We start from the raw sequence: 14,925 nt of genomic DNA on the forward strand, positions 1-14,925 counted from the left end.
CCCTCCTCAAAACGATCTCTCTTTACTTCCGGTCATATGGTATGGCATGTGGGCGGGGTCTGGGAGAAGATTGTTGCGATTAGCAATTAGCAACACGACCCAACTTCAAACGGTCCAATCAGATCTCGATGGACAAATTTAAATCCAACCCTGCCTTAATTCATTTCAGAAAATACATCATCACAGAGGAATTTGGGCAAACAATACTTCCGTTTCAAGGCAACTTTAATTTGTTAATAATAAAAACAAAACTACTTGTCATATTGATTAACTATTGTATTATTTCATATTATTAATATATTTTAAATAAAACTCTTTTTTTAGAATAACAAAAGTGTATAAACATAAATTTGTGGGATTTACGGTCAGCATCCTTCAGCCGATTCCAGTCATGAGAAATAGTAAGTGTACATCGAATGTATCCTCAAAGTCAGAGTGCATTGTGGGTAAAAAGTAGTGAACAAATGCATGAAATTAGGTTGTTTAATCAGATTTCGGACACCCCTACAAATTGCATACGCCAAATAGTGCACTATATAGGATACAGGGAGCAGTTTTGGACACAACCCTAGGGAAGTAAGCGTTGTTTGTCATGGGTGCGTTGCACAATGACTTATGAAACGTCCAAGTCCAAGATGGCGTCATTAACTCCAAATGTGATTGTCTGAAAGTTAACGGACATATGTATCTCGGATTCCTTGAGGGCGAGTAAATCATGGGGTAACATTGATATTTGGCTGAAGTCCATTTCACCTTTACACAATAACACATGACATCAGTTTTTTCATTTTGGGTAAAAGCAATATTAGTCTTAACCAGTGGTCACCAACCCTGTTCCTGGAGATCTACCCTCCTGCATACTTTAAATCCAACTATCCTTCAGCACACCTGCCCCTAATTTTTAGTTAGCCGTGAAAAGCTTGATTAGCAGGTTCAGGTTTGTTTGATTGGGAGGTGAGTTGGAGGTGAACTCTGCAAAAAAGTAGATCTCCAGGAACAGGGTTGGTGACCACCGGTCTAAACGTATGCTTTAAAAAAAAACATTTAAAATAAAGGACATATTTGCTGTGATTTTATAATTGAATAATGATTTGGATATTCACCAAGAAAGCTTGCATTAAAATGAGCAGAGGAAAAACGGCGTGTGTTCCACAATGGTTGTTTTATTATTTCTGAACATAGCCCCGGTGTCACAAATTCAACTTAATTTGGTTATGTCTTTAAAAAGAAGAAGAAAGTAAAATGAACAGGGAGAAAAATGACTCTTAGATTCATTACACAGCAGGGTGATTGTGGCTCTGAAAAACTAAGAAATTGCCACTACATATATTAGTTTGCACAGTAACAGCCTATTCTTTTTGCTAATGAAGAGTTTAGTGAAATGGTCATAGCCAACCCAAGCATAAATGAACAATACTACAATCCCCCACCAATCACTGGAATCACAATTCAATTATGTTTGTTAAGAGTACCTAAGGATTATAACAGTGTTGCTAATGTTATAAATGCTAAAGTACTACATTCAGATTTAATGAGAGCTACATAACAGCATGCTATTGCAGTAATAAGTGGTGTTTTAAAGTTTTGTACAGCAAACCCTTACCATTACAACAACTTCGAACTCGCTTTAAAATGCGATTTGCACGTCCCTTTACAATGTTAAAGAGCTTAATTTCTTCACTACAAGTTTAAATAAACATAACATTCAGTGTTTGTGATATGAAACATATCTGTGAGCTTTAACTGGAAAATTTCAGGTGGTTTGGCATTTTAAAAATGACCAGCGAGGCAAAACTCTGCATCCAGTCCTTGAATGGCAAGGGTTTGCTGTTTCGTACAGTAACATCTCAGCATTTTTTGCAGCGTATGATAGACTGATATACAAACAAATTCTGACAGCGGGTTGAGGAGTCACATTTTTAATACAACCATTTTATGTAGGAGTTAAGCGCATGTTTCGATTTTAGAACAGAACATTCGAATACAAGAGCTATCGCGCTGAAACAAACTGCTTTTGTGTCAAATACAGACGTTTAAAACAAAAATGAAGAAAACGTTCAGAAGCACTCCCCCCGTTTGCAATACTACTAGTACTCTACAGGCACACTTTTAAGGACCCTTTACTTTTATTGTCAGTGAGGGGTTCAAATACACACACACACACAAAAAAAACGTACAACTTTCGTTTTCCCAAAAAGCTTTTTCTTAATAAGCATGCCGTTGCATATGCATCCTAATTTTGAAATTTGGCATCCAGTTGCTTTAACTTAAAATGTATATATCTGTATAAACCTCACCGTTCTAACGTGCCTTTCTTTCTTCGACTGAATTCAGCTCTTCAACATACGCTCGTGGTCGATGTAACGTTACTAAAAGAGAGAGATTTGTGCACTCAGAATTGTAAAACAGAACTGACGCTGCCACACATTTAAAGGCATTCATTGTTTCTCAAGCTAAACTAATAGAAAGGTCCAATCTTGCTCCAGCATTGGAGACTGATGTTGTTGAGTGACCGATGTTTGTTTGTTTCTGATGATTTACAAGACGTTTCTAAGAGAGTAAGGTTTAAGACAGAGGGTCACAATCATTTACAATTAATTGCTGTATGTTTGTCCTTCTGGTGGTTGGGGAAGCTTCATATTCTCTTTGGACATCATAAGACGCCTTAGCTCTTGAAGAACGACTTTAATGCTATATGAGTTTTGCCATTTCGCTAGAATTGGTATGCTACGTGCATCCACCTGCAAAGACACAAGAGAGAGGAAGAGGACAGCGGTAATGAGTCATGTGATTTCAACTACACAGTGCTCACTATCTGAGCTGCATACTTTATTACATGCTGAAATAGTCCATTAATATTTCACTAAAAATACATCAATAATTGAATTAATTATAATTATAATAGGTTTTCAAACTTTATCATGCCAAGGACACCCAAATATGATGAGGCTTTTGTGAGGAACCCTTAAACCTAAAATTAAATAGCAATTTGTACAATATAATATGTTTATGTATAACAAAATATAGAGTAATGCTGAGTTTATAAACATGAAGAAATTCATTGTTCGTTCAAATTTATTTGTACTGCAGCAACCATAAATCTTGTTTCATAGCAGCTTTACAAGGAATCCTGCCTTATAAACCACAGTAAGTGAGAAAAAAAGGGGACTGTATAAAAAAACATAGCAAATATAAATACGTATGCAATGTATGTAGCAAGAAATGATAGATAAACACCTACATTTTTCTGTCATAGTTAAAGGATTAGTCAGTTTTCTTAAAAAAAATCCAGATAATTTACTCACCACCATGTCATCCAAAATGTTGATGTCTTTTTTTGTTCAGTTGAGAAGAAATTATGTTTTTTGAGGAAAACATTCAATTTTTTTTTATTTTAATGGACTTTAATGGACCCCAATACTTAACAGTATTTTTCAGATTTTCAAAGGACTCTAAAGGATCTCAAACGAGGCATAAGGGTCTTATCTAGCGAAACTATTGTCATTTTTGACAAGAAAAATAAAAAATATGCACTTTTAAACCACAACTTCTCTTCTTCCTCCAGCTGTGTGACAAACCAGCGCGACTACGCGGAATTGCGTAATGACGTCTAAAGGTCACGTGTTACATATATGAAACGCACATTTGCAGACCATTTTAAACAATAAACTGACACAAAGAGATTAATTAGTATCATTCGACATACAACAACGTCTAAACGGTCCTCTTTCTCCACACTTGTAAACACTGGGGAGTATTTTCACATACGTCATCCGTGACCTCTTGACATGATGACGTTTTGTGTGAGGTCGCTCTGGCACATCCCAGGACCGGAGGTGGAGGAGAAGTTGTGGTTTGGAGGTGCATGTTTTTTATTTTTCTTGCCGGGGATGACGGTCGTTTCGCTAGAGGATACCCGTATGCCTCGTTTGGGATCGTTTGGAGTCCTTTGGAGCTGCAGTTTTGAACTGCATTAAAACTGTAACGTGTTGGGGTCCATTAAAGTCCATTAAAATGAGAACAACCCTAGAATGTTTTCCTCAAAAAACATAATTTCTTCTCGACTGAACAAAGAAAGACATCAACATTTTAGATGATATGGTGGTGAGTAAATTATCTGGATTTTTTTTAAAGGACTAATCCTTTAAGACCAGCGATTCAGATTCTTTTGCATGAATGCATGCAAAAGGATCTGAATCGCTGGTCTTAACTATGATTGTTACAATACCAAAATTCTGTAAATAATATCAGTGCAATTTTTCAAAATCCGATACCAAAACAATATTCAATATAGCAGCTAATATGCTGCTGAATACAGTAATAAATACATTAATTTATTTACTTAAAGTGTATGTTGCAGGTTAACCACCACTGTCGATTAATGGGTACATAAATCACTCAAGATATGTGTATAATTTTTAAAATGTCTCAAAAATGGTCTTAAAGACCACTTTTTTTACGTTTTTGATATTAACGGTTTTTTTAACGCAATTCTGCGATGACGTCACGTTGGGGAGAAGTGGAGAAAGACTCAGCCAGAGCCATAGAGATAGATGAGACATTTATTGCTGTTTAATACTTACGTATATAATTTGGAAATCATATATACATCGTAGGAAATATATAATGTGTTATACTGCAAAGTTACCTTGCTAATTATTATTTATGATATATGTGGAGATAAATAAAACTTCGCAAATCTGCTGATTTGATCCATTCATGTCCTGACCACCAGGCTAGAGATTTTTAAACATCCTTAATCCACACTTACTAGTCTATCAAATAATATCTCAAATATATTGTTTTGTGAAATAAAAGGATGCTTTGTTATATTGTTTATGCGATTATAACGAATCACACGATCATTTTATACGCAGCAGCAGTCAGCAGCTGCAGCATACTCGGATCCGACCGCATACATACTAATAAACAGGCGTTCGGCTGCTTTTTACATCACGACAGGCTAAGCCATTTGAGGAGGAACCGCTCATTGATCACCGTATTTTTATAAATCCTGTACATGTTTGGACCTGCCGAACAGGTTGAGCACTTTTATATACTTTATTGAGCAGAGAGGCTGCCTGCACAGTTTGACCAGCGGGCTGTGGGAACCGGCGCACATCACGCCGCCAGACGGTGTTGCTAATATAACTCGAAATGTATAACTATTATCAGATCGGCCCGTGAAAGTCCCGACTCTCTCGATTGCCATTCCACTACTGGCTGTAAGAAAGTGAGTGCGTTTGGGTCGCTGGTCCCCGCGAACAGACGTGACGTGCTTCACTCACCTTCCAGGATTAGGGACATGCTGCCAAAACCGTTTGTGCTGAAGATCGCATAAAGTTACACCCATTTCAGGCAGGATCATGGACCCCCTCAAGCCAGCATGCACGAGTATGTTAATTGTTTGTTTACTTTCTACACGAAGATATGCTAACCTTATGCTATCTGGCTGTCTGCCTATCTCTCTATACTAGCCTATCCATCTGTCTGTCTGTCTATCTATCTGTCTATCTATCTTATCTATCTATCTATCTATCTATGTATCTATCTATCTATCTATCTATCTATCTATATATGTATGTATGTATGTATGTATTTATCTATTATCTGCGCTATCAGAACTGTACTTTACTCGTCTTTCTATAGTCATTCTCAATGCTCTCAAGGCGGCTTTGGTCAATTCTCTCCCCAGCGTGACGTCATACAGTGCGTTGTGGGGGAAAAGAGAATCCTTGCAAATTGCTGTACTTTTTCGGGTTTTGTGATACCCAACAACATAAAATACAATGGATAACAGTTTAAATGTTTATTATCAACAAGCAAATTGCACAAATTCGTTGAAAAATTTTACCTGCAAAACGCCCTTTAAGTTAAACATTTTTGGCAGCCTCAGATTTCAGATTTTCAAATAGTCATCCATATATTTTCTTAACAAACCATACATTACTAGATGTCTTATTTATTTAGCTTTCAGATTTTAAAAATTGACCCTTATGAATTGTTTGTGGTCCAGGGTAACATTTCACTTTTAACAGTCTTAAAGTGGTACTCATTTAAGTAAATATTGCTTCAAACGTTCCCAAAACAATTCAACAAACAGTCAGAAATACACCAAAACCTGGTTTCGCAGATCGGCCTTGCATCTAGTCCCAGACTAAAATGTTTGTTTACGCTGTCCTAACTGAAAACCACGGACCCCCTAAGGGGACATGGAGCAAAAATGAAGTTTCATTTCACGAGCGCAAAAACTATTGCGTTTAGTTTCGCGTGTTCATGTGAAACTTTCGCGTGCACGCACGATAATAAAAACTAAACTTTCTGCACATGAAGCACGTGAGCACATGAAACTAAACTTTTTTTACACTTTTCAACACTTTGTGTTGTTTTAACACATCTTATGTTGTCCCTTTAATTTATTTGAACACAAAATCAACACAAAATGACACAATGTGTTAAAATAGTGTGAAATAGTTTAGCACAAAACAATGTGTTAAAATTAACACATCCTTTCTTAAGAGTGCAGAAACACATTTCAAAACTAAATGTGAAACCTATTCATGGGCAATAATAATAATCGCAATTACAATATCAAAGTGAATGATGGGCAATTATGATTTTTGTCATAATCGTGCAGCCCTACACCAGTAATGTTTTTTCTAAGTCACCTTTAAAAAGCTTATTAATAAGGCCTGGTTTCACATACAAGGCTTAGCTAAAGCCGGGACTAGTCCTTAGTTAAATTAAGATGTTTTTTCCATTTAAAACTTGACTCTTCTGTAGTTACATCGTTCTACTAACTAGAGATCGACCGATATATCTGTTTTCCGATATTTTCCCCGATATTTGAGCATTTTTCGATGATCGGATATCGGGTTTGTAATATCGGATTTACCGATAAACGAGAGAATTGAGAATTGCGCGCTGAACGCATCTGAGGAGAGGAGCTCACAGCAGCAGCAGCGCCGTGCACAGCAAATAAGACGGCGGAGTGACGCGACTTCATTAAAAGGACTTTGAGTATACTTACTTTGCATCTGAGGCATTTATAACACATCTTATTTGTGCATTAATGTATGTTATGTTAAATAAGATGATATATTAAAAGCAATGTATGCAGTTTGTCCAAGAATAGAGACGAACTCACAAAATCACGTGCTGTTCACTTACCGGGGTTGAAGGCTGAAGCTTTTAACAAGATTTACCCTAAGTTATATTAAAATTTACCAGATAAACATTATTTTGCTAAAATATCTATATACATGTCTGTGGATATTAATTAATTATTTATTACCTCCGCAAGCGGTCACAGTTTGATACAGTTAATGCGTGAGTAAATGCATGGATAACAGCGCTGTCAACAGCCATTTCATAAGCTATAACAACAAAATCTTAATTATTCTGACATCAAATAACATTATCAGTTAAGAAATTCAGTGATGTATAAGCCGTTTTGTTTGTTACTTTCCTGAATGTAGTATTCCAGTCAGTGATATTATTTGTAAAACCTCTTTGCTAACTACTTGTTGGACTGCTGAAGGCTACATGTTGCTGATCAAAACAACCATATTATTCCAAAAAAGGCACTTAATCCACCTGTTTTACTCTATAAACTATGTATAACAAGCAGCCAACTCCGCTATAGTTTTCTCTCTCTCCCGCTGCCAACCGCAGCGCGACCTTTGGATCAGTCCATTTCTGACTAAATGATAGGGGTGTTTGGAATGGTCCATGTATTGGGAATATAGTTTCTACATTATTCATTAAATTAATATTATTCTTCACTCTTTCAGACCCCTCTATTTATTACTTTGTATGCAAAGAGGGAGTGATTGTGATGATGATTATTATTATAAGGGTTTGTTCAGTTCAGTAGTGTTGTAGTAATTATTATGTCAAAAACAGAAGTATAACAGTAAATAAAAATCGGTTTAGCATATCGGTTATCGGGCACATAAGCATCCAAATATTTGTTATTGGCATCGGTTTAAAAAAATGAGTATCGGTCGATCTCTACTACTAACGCAATGATATTACGCACTGCCCGAAAACAGTCCCTCCCTGCCATTAAAAGTTACTAAGGGGACTATTTTCGGGCATGGCTTAATATCATTGCGCCTGCTACAGCCATGTAACAGCAGCATAGTCCTTGATTATTACGATGTAACTACAGAAGAGTCAAGTTTTAAATAGGAAAACTATCCAAACTTGTTGGTTATTTTGTAGCGCGATGCTAATGGTCTAATCAGATTCAATGGATTGTGCTAAGCTATGCTAAAAGTGGTAGCGCCAGACCCGGAGATCAGCTGAATGGATTCCAAAAAGGTAAAAATAACTCTAGGGGAGCTGGAAAATTAGCATATTTAAAAAAAAAAAAATTGGAGTGTCCTTTTAAAAAGATCCTAATATGTACCATTAAAATACAGCTAAGTATCTTTCATGTACTCTTGAGTTACTAATATGCACCCTTTGGGTACACAGAGTACTATTTTAAAGTGTACCACCCCAGTGACAACTTTTGTCCCTTTATTCCTAAGTGTGTACAGCAGAAAGCTGTATTTTAGTATCAGCTTGAAACCAGGTGTATGTGAAGTACCGACATGTTTTACATGCCCAGTCTGAAGTGAGATTCTTATCAACCAAATATGCCATCAACATCAAAACTGACAGTTTTATTAAGTAGAGCGTAAGATAGATTTTGTTTACAGAAACAATCCCATACTACACTTCTATGTCATGAATCACTGCTAAATCAGCAGTCATGCGTTTGAACTGTGACTGCTACACATATTGTTAGGGATGTACAAATGGCACCATGCCTCACATCCTTTATATAATAGGAAGTGACAGTTTGTCCAATTTCCCAATAAAAATGTACCAAGTAGTAGACCTACATTTCTTTAGTGCTAAAACACTTGGTGCTGGTTTGTGAAATGTCACTTCTTGTGCTGGGATTTGTCTTTTCTCACACCAATATACTCAAACTGAACAAACATCTTGGATTTTACGCAGTACAGATATTTTGGTTCAACATCCAGCAGAGTACAGCATATTTCGAATAAAACGTCAATATAACTTCAGCTTGGCTACACTGAAACCATCCCTCCTCTGCAATGCTGAAAAACTAATGAGCATCAATCTGGAAACCCTGCAACCCCACTGCTGTGTAACAATGTGCGTGAAATGCTGTCTTTTACAAAAGCAATATGATAATACTCAGATACTTGATATTAAAACATAAATTATTTCACTTACCATCCCATTGGAATTATTTATTCCATTCATGCTAATTTTTGTTACAAATCTAACATTCGGTGGTAATTCAGGATATTTAGGTCCGCACTCCACTTTCAGGCTGTATATTCTGTTTTCGTAATTAGTCTGCGAAATGAAAACAGACGAAAGGTTAGAGCTTATGACACATAATCTGATCTGAACATCAAAGAAAACATACCCACACAATGATCTTTATACTTTTAAAACATCTATAGGATATAAGAGTCCATTATGCTCAAATACAGATGGCTTATGCAAGAGTCTAATTAAATTTGCTTTATGAATTTAATTAGCACGATCTTATTTAACTTGTTTTATTTATTTGAAATCACTGCAGTGCTCAGAGACCAGAGCCTTGTGTTCCCACAACCATTCACCACAATTCATTTCCATGATTTTTGCATAACACTTTCCGTCGTTCTTGATTGCATTCAAATCAAGCTATTGAAATATCGCAGAGCTCAGTATAACTAGACAATGGCATACAGCCTATAGAAATTATTTTTTTATGTTTCATTAACTTTCATGGCCACAAAATCATAATTGAACATCAAAATATAAAACATTGGGAAACCTGAGACAATTTTAAAACCTAATGAATCATTTTAAATGCAGTGTTTCTTCAATTTTTTGTTTGTTAAAGGAACAGTATGTAAGAAATTTATATCAATTAATCATAAAATGACCCTGATATGTACCTAGACATTAAGAAATCATTTTCATTTCAAATACTTATAACACTGACAACAGTGGGCTTTCCAGGATATTGTCATTTAAAAAGTGGAGTTGCAGCCCTCAACTGATGTTTATGTTGTCATTTTGTGTATTGGCCACCAGTTGTGTGATTGCAGTACCAGTTTTCGCCACAAGTTTTGTGATTGCAATACCAGTTTTGGCCACAATCCTACATACTGTTCCTTTAAATAAATTGAAACCTAACAAAAATCTGGTTAACCCTGCTGAAAGGTGAGCTAACTGGAATACAGTTATCTAGTACTAACAAGGCTACGTTTACACAAAAATGTAAAGCTGTAAAAACAGAAACGTGGTTTTGAAAAATCTCATATGCACTCAACAAAGTTTTCAAAACAATCATAAAACGCTGCATTATGCAAGCCAAGCCAGTAGTTGGCGATGTTACTGTGGGTTCACACCAGACGCGTTTGAGGCGTCAAATTCGTGTCTACCGCATGTAGTTGGACGCTTGAACATTTTGAGTGTACTCGCTTCATTCGCGTGTGAAAGCCGCGCATGAAATTCTAGTTATCATGGCATTCACGCAGAAATTCGCGTCATGGGAGGGGCTTCTGCGACTCCACTCTCTTCCTGTAATCACGTCACTACTAGAGCAAGCTCCTGATTGGTTAACGCGGTGCGTTTTTCCGCCAACATTCAAATTTTTCAACTTGCGCGTTTCCCGCAGCAACGCTCAATTCGCGCCATTTGTGCGAACTAGACGCGCAAATGAGGCAGAATCGTGTCACAGCGTCATGCTAAACACCTAATTCGCACCGCGAGACCTCCAGATGCGCGACAATGCGTCTTTACATTGACTTTACATTGAAATCACTCGCGCTTGACGCTTCTACCGCGACTGGTGTGAACCAGCATTACATTGTAAAGAAACACTGCATTTCTGCGCACATACACATCCTTCTGCAAATTGCTAAATACAAACAATCAAGACGGCAAAAGCATCAAGCAGTTTTGTTTAGAGAGACGATAAACTAAGTTAATTACAACAAGTGATCCTGGACTATAAAGCAGCAAAATTTTGTAAACTTTTTCATTGTTGTTTTGTTATACTGGTGTTAGTAATTCATGCGGTTATGTAGTATTATGGAGACAACAAGGCATCGTTTTCAAAAACCATCATAAAATTGTCATGTAAATGAACAGCTAAACTGCATTTAAACATTTCTGTTTATGGTTGAAAACATTATCGTGTAAACAAACCCTTAATGACAAAGTGTTTAAAATGATTCCCTCTCACATTAAAGCAGCAATACACTAAGTAAGACCAAGTATTATGCTCCAAATGTAACCTAATAATAAAATAAACAACTCTAATCAAAGGTCATTCATTTTATGGCCTTCATCTTTAACCCTGATCCACACCTCCATCTGTCATGTTTGATAAGTATGGATTGTATGAGGATGCAGCATTGTCTCTGAGCTTCCTGTCACACTAGATAAAGATTTGATACACAGGCCTGATTTCCTTTGTACATTGAAGCGTAATTCAAGACTGTAATCATATTTCATATGAGAGTTTCTGTTGTCAGCAGGTTATGTCATAACGTCACATTAAATGAGTTCAACAGAGAAACTTACCCGTGCAGGTCCGATGATCATGCCTGTCCACCGTGTGAGAGTCATATCCTCATCATCCTCCAAACCCCAACTCACTGTGCCATCACCAACACCTTTCTGCCCTTCCTCAAGCTCTTCCAACAAACGAAAATTACGAGGAACTTTGACTCCTGCAACAAGCCAGAGATGATTCATAAACCACACAGTATCTCCTGAAGTCAGTAAACATACGTCTGGCAGTTCATTTTATATGTCAAGCAGTGACAGCAGTGTGAATCTTCTCTATTTTCGGTTTAATTATTATCCATACTGTTTTGGGGGGAAAATATTGCAGGATTAGTTAGAACTAGGGATGTGAAAACTAGGGATGCTCTGATCAGGATTTTTGCAGATGATACCGATTACCGATTTGTTATCTTCGTGATAGGCCGATACCTATGCCCGATACAGATTCTTCAAGCTGATTTGCAAGCTCTTTGATGACTGTAACTGTTAGGATTTTTTCTAGATAAAGTAATACCACAGATGGTGCCTTTGTTACATTACTTGCAGTAATTGGGTATATTATTGTTTTAATAGAGACTCGAATAAAATCAGCACAACAAATATTTCTTCTGCAAAGAGAAATTTAATATTCCTTTAAAAGTAATGAAATAAAACACTTCAGTCTTACTGTATGAATTAAATATAAACACATTCGTATGAATTAAAACAGTTCTTCAGTGAAAAGCAGAGAGTTATTTTATTCAGAGATTCAGAGAATCCACATGAGCAATGGGTTATAAAAATGCTTGCACTGCGTTATAATGGTCTCTAATTGCAGCCGCATTCAGGAGGAGCACTATGATGAAAAAGTAAATAGAAAGATCGGTTCATGAGATCGGCAAATTTGGTGAGTACCGATCAATCGAAGCATCCCCAGTGAAAACAGCACGTTCTCTAAAGGTGCTTTCACACCAGACACCCATGAAGCATTAAGCGCAAGTGATTTACAAGTTAGGTCATCATTGCAAAGACGCAAAAGACATCCTGTGGCACGATTATTGAGCATTTCGGACGTTTGATGCGCAAAACTAAAAATCTGAACTTTGGTGGATATTTGCGCCGCGCTAACCAATCAGGAGCTTGCTCTAGTAATGAAGTAGCGAGCGAAGGCAGACATACAACTGATATTGGCTTAACTTAGCACCCTCTTTTATACGTTACCTTTTTACTACGCTTGCAAGTACAGTTTAATCTTTGCCGCTGTATTCTGCTGCTTATGTTGTCCATCAATTTTTCTTTGTTTTCTCCTGCATCTATTAATGTAAAGCTGCTTCGAAAGAATTAACGATTGTGAAAGCACTATATAAAAAAATTGAATTGAATGTAGATGCAGATATAGATATAAAAATAAATAGAGAAATATAGATAGATAGATAGATAGATAGATAGAGACTACAAGCTAGCTAAAGCCGGCAAATTGAAGGTATTTGTGTCTGAATTTCACACGCAAATGAACTTAAAATGTTCGCGCAAATAGCAAGATTTATTCGCTTTATTCACTTCTTGTCAAGGTGCGAACGCACAGTTACAGTACATTTACAAATGTTAAAGTGATTCATGTCATGTTACTAAATACAAATGGGCTATTTTTAATCTATAAAGTAGGGCTGCACAATATTCGGGGGGATGTGATTTGCGATAAACTTTTAAATAATGCGACACATGATATGCACTGCAAATCATGACAGGCGGTAATGCCTTAAGTTTGTACATTTTATTTAAATTATATTGAACTATATTTTAAAAATGCTAAAAAATTTATAGTTTAGAAATACTCCGATCGATCGACCCCGGATCGTATTGGTCGATCACTGCATTAAATGACTCGATCGGTACTCGCTAAACATGCCGATCTCAAATTCAATAAAATTCATTCTGGGTTAAATATATGTAGATGTATAGAAGAACAATGTATTTGTGGCAAATATGATGCATTGATAGATAGGAAACAAAGGAGTTGGGCGGATGTATCAGTTTCAGAACCAAAACCCTGATAAAGACAAAACAACTGTGCGGACGTTTGAGTCATCTTTAAACACACCTATTCCTCTGTAGTGTAGTATGTAACATTTGTAACATGTACTGCCCAAAACTAAACAGTAGCAACTTGTAGTATATTAAAAAAAAAAAAAACTATAATGCCGAATATTGGAAAGGCGAGATTTGCAGGTTTACATAAATGTCAAAAAAAAAACACTATTCACTCATTTTTGAATGATTCAGGAAATGACTCTCATACTGCTATATCTCCGTCTCACTTCCTCAAAACCAAGACATGCACAAAACTCAAAATTAAGTAGTAATGCATCCAATCCTTAGATTGTACAAATGTCATTATATGGAACTGTTTAAACACAATGCATCTAAACAAAATAAACAATCACAATTTAAACAAAACCTAAAATGAACTTCTTTAAAGATCTATCATGGATTGGTTATTATTAGACATACAAGTTAAACTTAAAACGACATTTAACCATACTGACACCGCACAATGTGCTTAATAATATGCAACAGTATATTCATAAAAAGATCGCCAAGCATAAATGAGTTAAGTAGAGTCGTAAAGACCAAGTGCACATGCATGCATATAAACTCATTCATATGAACTGCGTGCTTACTGGGCGTCATATTTTCAACATACAGATCTATTGCAACCATAACGCAATTATCTACATATCTGTGACATATAAAAGGCACAAACGATTGTGTTTGTATTTGTTAACCAGTTCTGATTGTGATGGGACATCACAACATCAGTTAAAGGCCCGTTTTGCCATAACACTAAACGGAACCATCAGCAGCACGCGCGTCAACGCTCCGCCTCGATGCACCCGCCCAACTGCAACATATAGTATTTAATTGAATTCATACGCAAATACAAGAATGCATTAATTGAACATAAGTCTATTTATTGATGAATGATTGATAATATGAATTAAACGCAGTATTATTTTTAAACTGCAGTTATATGCGAGGGCCGTTAGCCCGAAGCTAACACACACACAGTTCAAACTGCACGAATGCGTGTTAACGTAAGTAAATAAAGACGTTCGCTCGCTTTAAACCTCTCGGATAGTGTGCACAGGCTCGTGGGAGTACAGGCCGAGCGGATCCGTTAATAAAATACCGCCGTAAAGGCACGAGAGGATTGTGAGACAAACCTGAGGAGGCCGCCATCTTCTCCTGCCCGAATCCAAAAGCGCACGACACCGTGACGTCACCGCGCCATGTGACTAATGCGTAGAGGGAGGGGCGTGTCTTCCGTGCGAAGACACTAGAAATTATTTT

General features: G+C 36.7%; 1 protein-coding gene across 1 annotated transcript; it reads right to left on the minus strand.

The window, feature by feature from the left end:
- Nucleotides 1–1,143: 1,143 nt before the first annotated feature.
- Nucleotides 1,144–14,909, minus strand: ube2v2 (ubiquitin-conjugating enzyme E2 variant 2). The gene is made up of 4 exons (XM_055182351.2): nt 14,799–14,909; nt 11,611–11,759; nt 9,256–9,381; nt 1,144–2,741 (listed from the first exon to the last, which is right to left on the minus strand). The coding sequence occupies exons 1-4, from the start codon at nt 14,812–14,814 to the stop codon at nt 2,595–2,597; spliced, it is 438 nt and encodes a 145-aa protein (XP_055038326.1). The 5' UTR covers nt 14,815–14,909; the 3' UTR covers nt 1,144–2,594.
- Nucleotides 14,910–14,925: the final 16 nt, after the last annotated feature.

The sequence above is a fragment of the Misgurnus anguillicaudatus genome, chromosome 25, assembly GCF_027580225.2.
Source record: "Misgurnus anguillicaudatus chromosome 25, ASM2758022v2, whole genome shotgun sequence".
Taxonomy (NCBI): domain Eukaryota; kingdom Metazoa; phylum Chordata; class Actinopteri; order Cypriniformes; family Cobitidae; genus Misgurnus; species Misgurnus anguillicaudatus.

Bases quoted from the DNA above. Each gene is read 5' to 3' on its own strand.
- ube2v2 (XM_055182351.2), bottom strand. The intron at 9,382-11,610 runs GTAAGTTTCTCT...TTCATTTCGCAG, and splicing joins TGATCATCGGACCTGCACGG to ACTAATTACGAAAACAGAAT. The intron at 2,742-9,255 runs GTAAGTGAAATA...GTGTCTTTGCAG, and splicing joins TAAATAATTCCAATGGGATG to GTGGATGCACGTAGCATACC.